Source organism: Aulonocara stuartgranti (genome assembly GCF_965226115.1).
Source record: "Aulonocara stuartgranti genome assembly, chromosome: 1".
Taxonomy (NCBI): Eukaryota; Metazoa; Chordata; class Actinopteri; order Cichliformes; family Cichlidae; genus Aulonocara; species Aulonocara stuartgranti.
In genome coordinates this window covers 30,419,443-30,429,227 of record NC_138939.1, presented here as the reverse complement: position 1 = coordinate 30,429,227, position 9,785 = coordinate 30,419,443, and the positions used below count along the sequence as shown (strand labels likewise).

General features: G+C 42.1%; 1 protein-coding gene across 1 annotated transcript in view; it reads right to left on the bottom strand.

The window, feature by feature from the left end:
• Nucleotides 1–1,218: 1,218 nt before the first annotated feature.
• trip4 (thyroid hormone receptor interactor 4) overlaps nucleotides 1,219–9,785 on the bottom strand; it is an 89,408-nt gene continuing 80,841 nt past the window's right edge. The window contains exon 13 of the mRNA XM_082526596.1: nucleotides 1,219–1,541. Within this exon, the coding sequence (XP_082382722.1) occupies nucleotides 1,477–1,541 (65 nt within the window). The 3' untranslated portion in view covers nucleotides 1,219–1,476. The remainder of the gene's footprint in view (nucleotides 1,542–9,785) is intronic.

Here is a 9,785-nt window from a genome sequence, read left to right as displayed (position 1 = left end):
CAACTCAAACAAGAGTAAATCTAAGCTAATCAACGGAGAATTACAATGCCAGGCACAGGCGAAAACATAACAACTCGGGATGGGTGTGTGTGTGTGTGTGTTGGTGATTCATGCTATGCTTTTCACGGTGAAATACGCCCCAGGGCAAGAAACAGCTTAGTCAAAGAGCCACTCAACACATTTACAAGGAAGTAAACACGCAGCAGCTCAAGAGCAGGTAGAAATGTGCATGTCAGAAATATCAATCAGAGCCTGTCACAGCAGCACTTAATAACAGAGGTGTCAAAGACTTTATGTGTGCCTGAATATAAACTCAACAAATGATTTCAGTGGTAGTTGTCTGAGCATGCAGGTCTGGAAGGCTCGCTGGAGATTTGGTGTTTTTCTTTTTTAAAGCAAGAGAAGATGTGCGACGGACCAGATCCACGAGAAATTCTTACCTTTATCGTTCAATCAACTGAAAAGGAAAAAAAAAAGGTGTTGACTTTGGGGAAAAATCTTTAAAAACTAGTTTAAAGTCGTGTGGTGAGCTGGGAGCACAGACACAGGCCAGCTAATCTGTGGTGTTATGACTGAAAATACCCCTGCTTCCAAGGGTTTTCCTCCATGCGGGCATGTTGCTGCAGGTACGGCAGAGGAGACGAAATACCATCCGAGCAGCTGAATGAGTTGCCGAGTCTGAGGGCTTATCAGACGGCGGTTTAGGGTTGAGGAGGGACTCTGAAAGGTTATCGCGGCAGCAATAACTCTCTCTGTGCATTTAAAGACTGCGGGGGAAACAAAGTAACTGACACAATGCTCAAGTTTACAGCGCGTGGACCAGCTGTATATTTGATTAGTCTAATCAGTGTGTTGCTGGGTGATGTTAGATCACGCTGCAGGAACATGATCAATTTTTCTGCCTTTCCTCCTGCTGTGCCAATGAAACGGCTTCATTGAAATTAATGAGAGGGCTCTGTGTATGTGTTTTTTTTTTAACACTGCTATTGTTGGTCTAGATGAGGCTTTAGGTGTGAGAAGGGTAATGACAGGCTTGCTTCTGTTGAGAAGAGATGAACCGCATTTCTCCTGTGGTTATTATGCTCTCAACTAAAAATAAAGCTGAACTCATTTTTCCCCTGTCACCTCATTTAACCAGACAGGTTAATAAAAACATTAAAAAAAGAAAATGATCTCTTGCACCCTGAGAAAATGGCATCATTGAAACATTTCAAAAGAGTCTTTTTCCATTTTGCCAAACGCGTTCTTTAATTAAAACAAGAAAGAAAATTATTTATGCATTCACAAAAGTTGTAATCGTACAATTTTGTATTCTATACAATTAACCAGGATTGATTAATTAAATACAAATACCAGGAATTCAAAACAAAGACCAAACTGATACTAATAATATGTCAGCTCTGGAAACTCCTGGCAAAAATAGCGGTGGGGGGAAAGAAGTTGGTTTTTTTGTCCTCTTCAGCTTCTCCTTTACCGTCAATCTGCAGCTGATGGGACCAGTCCCTTCTTGGCACCCTGGTGGTAGTGGATCTCCAGTTTCCCTGTGAGAAAAAAATGGGGGTGAAAGGGAAGGGTGGGAGTGGAGAAAAGAGGAAGGGATGAATCAAAACACCATCAAAGGGACAGGGTGACCTTTCTGAGAGCTCAAGGCCTGCTGATTACAGGCGGACTCGGGTAGATGCACAAAGACAAGCCGAGAGAGAGACGGAGGCAGTGAGATGATGAGGAAAAAAGACCAGGGAGACCTTTTATTCACTGACAAAGAGAGATTAGCCCACAGCCTTTTAATATACATATACAGCCCTGATTTGGATTCAGTATAATTCAACAGCAACGATGGCTAAACACACAAAGCTGATAAAAAGGAGTACGTGTATGGATCTAACACTACCTGAAATGTAAAGGAGTTTCCTATAATCCTCTCTTTCACAACCACAGTGCATTTAAAATGAACCAGTCACGCTTTAATTCAATTGGTTTAATATAAACATTGTAATAACTGTTTAGAATTAAAGCCACTTTGTATAGTCTCATAATTTTTAAAGGCTCATTGGACAGTTAAACCCTGTGTAGGTTAAAGATCAAGATCGGCCCTCTTGACAGAAATCGTCACAACGCTAAAAAACAAAAAACAATTAAAAAACAAGCAGAAAACTTCTGGAGTTTCCAAATGATCAGGTGAACAGAAGAAGGTACTTTCAGCTCTGCTCCATTATTTTCCAAGCGGTCGCCATAGTGGATGAGCATCTGGATGTATAACAGAGATTTTTTTTTTTTAAGCACTGGATGTCTTTCCTGATGCAACCCTAACATTTATATGGTCTTGATCACACTAGCTTGTTTGTGTCTCCTCCTGGTCTCAAAGTGGGGATCTTTCGAATGTAAAGTGAAAAGTTGAGGCTCACTAGAGCGCAAAACCACTGGTGTGCATGGTCATATTACTGGTTCCTCAGTTAAGAAAACCTCCTTCACATCACACGTCAGAAAGAGAAGAAGCGATTCGTATCATTGCCCTGGTGTACAATCATGACGAGGCGTCAGGATGTAAATACTGAGGGTTCACCTCAATATGCACAGCTCTCAAGGACAGGTAGGACTGATTAGACTTTGCTAAATTACATTAAAAAAAGCCTGGCCAACTCTGGCACAAGATCTTTTCATCTGATGACTAATTCAGACTTCTTCGGGTAGTAACCTGACGTGCAAATCCCGAGTAACTACATGTCAGGTCGACACTGCCAGCAAAACTACTGTGGTTCACCTGTTCAGCAGTGTCATTTCCTTCTGTGCATTTACGCCTTCACAGGTTTTGCATTTTTAGAGAGACAGTAAGAACCAGAAAGAAAAAGACCACAACTAGGAGCGGCCAATTAGCAAGGCTGCATCGTAGGCTCTACAACAGCTAAGTCAGGCCTAAGATAGCCCAAGAGGAGCTTAGAGGAAAATAACGGGATGAGCCTGGAGAACCACATCATCTGACAATTTAATGGAAATTTTCATTATCATGTTGTTGTTATGCAATTAGTTGAGCTGATCCTGCAGCACTAGCTTGGTTTAGTTGATTTTGTTCTACAACTCCTGTATCCTCACTGCCATAACAGTCGGCATACAAACTGGATACTGCAGTGTGCAGAAAAATAAAAGTTATTTATGTGTGCAGTAAAAAGTAAGGAGGCTAATATTGATCCTTGTGCGACACCTCTAACACCCAGCTTGGCTTAAGTCCATCTGCACAAACAGTCTTATCTCCAGCAGAAAGACAGAATTTATATCAGTAGCAAACAGAATAGCAGGAAGTCAATGGAAATCAGGAAATATGAAAAGTCAGTAGTAACAAATAAATATTACAAATTTATGTCTGTGCATGTCTTCCAATCTGCCAAGAATGCATCAGTGAAGGATTTCTTGGTAATCTTTTGGATTTGGTAGTTGAAGCAGCACCTGCACAAACTTGCTGATTAATGCTCTTCTATTTGTAAAACCATACACAGGCAGCCGCTTTTGTTGTAGATCCACGGTTACAACTTGTTGCTCACCAAACTCATGGGAACCTCTGCTGCGACTGTTTACACCGATGAAACAGCTGAGAATGTTGAAGAGGGATTTTATCGAGTTGCTATTTATACCAATGCCTGTAGCTATGGCGCGTAAACAAAAACTCTCGCAGCCATTGACCGGAGCTGACCTCCTAATCTATCGTGAGTGCAACTTGTTGTCTGTCAGAGCGGCATTCCGAATTTTCATCACATTCAGAATTTCTCTATTACAGCCCGCGGTCTACTGCTCTGTCCCTATTCTGCACAGGACAACCTCTGCCGGTTTTCCATACCCCTTGTTGACCCCGTCTCTTACTGCGAAGCAAATAATAACCCGGCGTCTCTCAGCCTCACACAAGCCTCCTGTTTGTCAAACTACGACATTAACTGCTTTCCCCCCACCCGGTGGCTGAGGCAGGGGGAAAAAATTATACAAGTGTGACAGGCAGGGGCGGTGGTTGTCACTTATGCTTTCTTTTCATGTTGTCATGTTATGGCTGAACTCTGTGGGTAGTAGCAGCATAAATAAGGTGTTAAGGAGAAGTGCTGTTTGCTCACCATTTCCAAACCTCTCTGAATGGCTGTCAGTGTGTGTCTGTTCTGCCAGGAGCGAGTGCTGCTTAGGTGTGGAAACACCCCTGGAATTTTGTTAGGTGAGTGCTGCCAAAAGGTTATCCAAGATTACTGTAATGATACATTCACCCACACAGAAACGCAGCCTAAGTTAAAAAGGCTTTTCTGAGCCATCCAGCAGACGAGGTCTAAGAGTGGTTATATTGTAGCATGTATTTTAGGAGGAAAATAAATATTAGATGTTAAGAGCGCAATGACTAAACCATAAAATATCGAGATGGCAGCTGAACTCCGAAGAGCTGAAGTCAGAGCGGTGTTGTGCCAGCGTAAGCAGACTTTATTTTCCCTGAAGGGTTCTCTAGCACTTCAACTTCTCTGACTTGTTCAGCCTTTAAAAAAACAAAACAAAATCACAAAAACTTCCTTTTAGTGCTGTGTGAGTGACAGCTGGGATCAAAATCGAGGAAAAATCGCCACTGGCAATTTGACACAGTGACATTTGTGTATATTTTTACTGAAACAAACATGATATCGAAACAAGCACTTGAAGCATTCGTTAACTAGACTGTCCATGTTACTTTGTCTCGGTGACAATGGCAACCTGACGTAAAAACAAAGCCCCCACCCTGACACCCTCTAAAAGTGATAGGTCATAAAATCCTGTTAGTCATAATGAAAAACACACACAGTTCTCCAGGCTTTCTGAAAGTCTTTCAAATTGCTTCTTTGGACCAGTGTTGTGTCTTTACATGGCAGACAACTAAGCAAAAGAATTTTATTTTATTTTTTTAAATTCAGATCAGAGAGAGGTACAACAGTAACAACAGTAAATAACGCTTGATGGAGGCTCTGTCATGGTTTAGGCTACATTTCAGCCAGTAGTGTTGGCGATCTTGTCAAAATTTATGTAATTTATGTAATTATGAATGCAGAATGGAAAGCATACGATTGACAAAAGCTTCATTTTTCAGTATGACAATGATGCTAAACACACTGCCATAGCATTAAAAATCATACAAAGACTATCAGTCTTTTTGGATCGGCCTCCCCAGAGCCCGGACCTCAACTTTTTTGAAGCAGTGTGGGATCATCTTGACAGAGAGCACAACAAGAGGCAGCCAACATCCAACGAAGAGCTTTAAATGTCCTTCAAGAAGCCCGGAGAAATATCCCTGAACACTACTTAAAGAAAGCTAGCTTAAAAGAGCTCAGGCTGTCACCAAATACTGAATTTCGAGCTTGTTAAATTTGTACAAGCTCTGTTTTTGTGTTATATGCTGCATTAGCATGCATGTTTCCACATTTCAAAAAAATAACTGCACCTCAATTACTTCCCATTTTCCTAGCAAAAAGTTTAGAACGAGGGGTGACTCAAACCTTTTTCACAGTACTGCATAGTCATGCTAATTTCTCTCCTCTGCTGTCCAAAGACTTCAGTCTATGGCTGTCACTGTGTATGAGAGGGGGAGGGATGGAGCAGAGCACGTAGCACACTAACAGAAGAGACGAGGCAGAGTTATTCAAGCTGATTAAAACTCTTTGCCTACAACAACAGTTTTCCAACCTGTGTTAATTCATCTAAAACCAAAGATGGAGCGATGCTGGCTGACTCCAAATATCTGGAAGCCTGATGAACACAAACCACCCAACCGCACCCCAAAGAGGTCAATCTGTGGGAAGCATTGGGTTTCCTTATAAAATGACTAGTTATGCAATTTTAAGGACAGCCAGCGTGCTGCATTTTAATTTATTTTGTGAACAGCTGAGTCAACCAGTAGTAGGTCGAAGACGGCAGGTTATTCAAAAAAGCTCCAATACTCAGTTTAATTCAGAAAATGTGGGCTTCTTTACGTGACACTTAAGCTGCAGAGATCGTCTTAAGGTCTCAACTTCGGGAGGATCTATTAATGAATCTTTAAGCCACCTGAGTTCAGTGCAACAAGGTGACAACGTGGCATTGACATATCACCTCCTGAAGGTGTTATGGTGAATGTGTTGGCAAACAGGTCCTATTCACACCTCACCTCCAGCAGACACGGAGAAGGATTAGCATTTACTACAAATACAGGCACCTGGTCACTGTCAATTCAATCTTCACTTTGTTTTTGAGTCCATCCAGCCCTTTGGCTGATAAATGCTCTGCTATGTTCCACTTACCAAAGACAATTTCAGACCTGTAAACAGCTTTAACCACCAAGCTCACAGTCTGCGATGTCAAATTGTGCTCACGAGAGAACACTTCACCTAATTAGACAGTTCGTGGTGAATGGGTGTATTTTGTGCTTCATCTTGCACACGCTGTGTCCACAGTCGCCTCGGCTCACCCAAAAGGAGAATTCTCAGTAAGAATGAGTCTGAAGCAGCGCTGAAAATTTACTTTTAGAAATGTAATGCTGCGATTCTCCCAATATTCTCCAGAGTTTGTGTGAAAATGGATGTGCCAAACAGCTTAAATCTGTTTTCAAAAGCCTTTTCTCTGAGCACAGTAGAGTGCTGTGATAGAACCTCTGATAAGAGAAGGTGAGAGAAAACCAAAACTCTTAGGGAAAGATATCAAAGAAAAGCTCTGTAGAGCTGAGGAGAGCTCTTCATTTGATCTTGTGTTAATATAAATATATCCAAATATATTTATATTTATCCCAGCTACCTCAGGGCGAGAGGAAGGGTTCACCTTGGCTAGGTTACCAGTCCGTCGCGGGGCTAACCCAGGTGATGCGTTCTAGATAAGTCGGAACTCAGATGTTGGGACTCAAGATGACGTCATTCCAGAGTTGGTGCTTTCCAGGACTTGTTTTGGTTCTTGGCAAGGTAGGGCCATGCACGTAACCCTAGCAACACAGCATATACTTCTATTTTGTGCTTAAAAAAACGCATTCACGGATCAAGCTTGGTCAGTGTGTTCAGTGACTTATCAAGTCAGTCGAAAATACACAGCAGTGGGAGTACAGATCCAAAGATAACTGTTTACATTCAGTGTCAGCATCTTGGATTGCTAACTCAGGGTATGATGGTCTACTCGGATTTCCCACTCGACTTTCCAAGTTGAGTTCCACAAAAGATTTCCGACTGGGAACTCAGAATTTTCACCTTATTCGGGAATGCACCAAGACAGACACACAACCATTTACACCTATGGGCAATTAGGAACACCAATTCACCTCACCTCTTTGGACTGTGGGATGAAGCCGGGGTACCCGGAGAGAACCCACGCAGACACAGGGAGAACAGCTCTACACCTAGCGTGGTGGTGGATTTGAACCCAGGGCCTTCAGCAGTGCTAATCACCTTGCCCCCATGCTGTCCTACATAAATATAGTGATTATAAAATCAGGAAAATGAAAGCTGTTTCTTTTGTTCAGTTCAGCCTTTTCAAAAAGTTATTTTTTCATCAGTACCTTCAAGAGTTAATCTGAAGAATAAAGTCTAAAAAAACTAAAAACTCTTTGACCCTTCGGTATTTACTTTGCTTTTAGACTAGCTGTTGGAAACCACTTGGTACTTAGTCTGAGAGTTTGAGAAGTGGCAATTTTGTAAACCTATTAAAATACACCCTGAAGCGAAATATGGAAAAATAACATCGTTTTATGCAACTGGGCACAGAAAACCAAGGACGGCAACAAGGAGCACAGACGCTGGGCTTCACAACAAGTTCGACTCTCATATTCAACAGGAAAGTCAGTCCGGTAATGTGACATGCTCCATGTGTGAAGGCGACTTTTGTTAATGGAGCTGCTGAGCTGTCGCATTTCAAAATAGGCGCAGCAGAGCTGAGAGAGCTAGAGGAAATGCAAGTGAGAGGGGGCTGGGGGAGAGGGAGTGGGTGGAAAAAACAGAGACACAGCAAAAATGAGACAGAAGGGATGAGGAGGAGAAGTGTGGGGGGAGGGTGGGTGTACGGGGGAAAGGGGATACATACAGGAGGACAGCAGGAGAGGTAGACAGAGGGAGGAACAGAAAGCCTGGCCCATCGATTGGCTGAGATAATTTCCCATTGATTGCTGCACTGTTTGGAGATTGCGGGAGAAAGGTTTATTGCCCACACGCTGCAGCTGGGGAGGAGGCCATAAAATAAGCACCGATTGTCTGCAGAGGGCCAGCTCCATCATCAGCCCTGTAAAACATACTGTGCCAGAAAGACAGATACGCACCGCACTTGGATACTTTCCTTATGTATTAACAAATATGACTGCGTGCATACTATTCCCATTACGCGCAATGGGAGAACGCGGCTCACCGTCGATGGAAAGCACTCTTGCATAACCCCCCTTGAAAATCCAGGGGCAGCAGTGCAAAGAGTATTTATTGGATTGAAATGGAGGTCCATTGACATCCTTCCTGACATCAATAACATGCAGGCCCATCCGCTCCCTTGCAATAATAATCGCAAGAATAATTGGCTGGTTGCTGTTTCTCTTTCTGTGAGAGTAACTGCCTACGCACTCAAAGATAGAAAAAAAAGGCTGATTTTGGTATTCTTATTGTGTCTTTTTATTACACACAGATCCCAGTGCACCTGAATAATAAACCTTAGAACAGCTATGCATATACACATTAACCACATGTTGACACACCTTATGAAGACAGTTTGACAAGAGGAAATTACTTTATGCCTACAAACGATGACACCGCTGAAAAGGAAAGTGGAAAACCATCAGCGCTGTGATTGAATATAACACCTTCAACAGTATCTCCTCCCCACTGGGATCTCACCATAACCAGTGCAGAGTCTATGACAGGCATAGTGCTTGGAGAGCGGGGCTGTGACTGTACACAGAAATCATGGTTGGATATTAATCTTTGTTTCTGAGTCACAGTTTTGTATGTTTTCAGCACAAAGGATAAAACAAAAATACAATTTTTAAACTGGATTTTTTTTAAATCTAGCTTCTTAGAGGACCATTTGAAGAGCTTAAATGTTGCTGAACTCGTTAGTAGTAACCCATTTGTTAAGTCACTTTATGCAAGATAAAAAGTCCCAGCCCTCTTTTTGAATGTTACCCTGACGCGAGACGTCAACGAAATAAACCAGACGACGCGGGAAGCCAGGAAAATCAAAAATAATCCAAAAGTTTGAGTAACTTTGAACTCTATGAAGTTTATCATTAGCCAATTGATATCATTTTTGTAAGATGTTCCCACATAAAGTCATTTGCAGCCAAATGCAAGTTACAATAATAGATGGTTGGAGGAACCTTTTTATCTGCTGTTGCGCCTAAAACATGGCTGAACTGACTGACCACTAGTTCCTCACTGAAAGCTGACTGGACTGTACTGACCGGGTTTCAGCCACAAACACAGAGCTAGAGCCTTGGGATGAAGGACTCTCTTGTGATCTATGTGATCGAATCCAGCTGCCTCGCAAGGTGATTTGAACATGTGCGAGGTACCAATGCGTTATCCAGGGTAAAGTCCAAAATTCTCCTTTATTACTTTATGTTATCAAAGAGTTAAAAACTTCTAGACTAACATGACAAAAAAAGTCCTAATTTTTCTTTCAATTTTTAACTTGAAGATGTCAAACTGTGTCTTTCCTTTAAATTATCGTGGTTTAGCAAATGGATAAACAGTGCCAGATAAGAACTGCACTGGGTTTACGAGAAACTGTTGTTTGATCACAATCAAACAACATAGATATGAAAAAGGAAAAGTCACCAGCATCGCTACGAGGGGCAAACT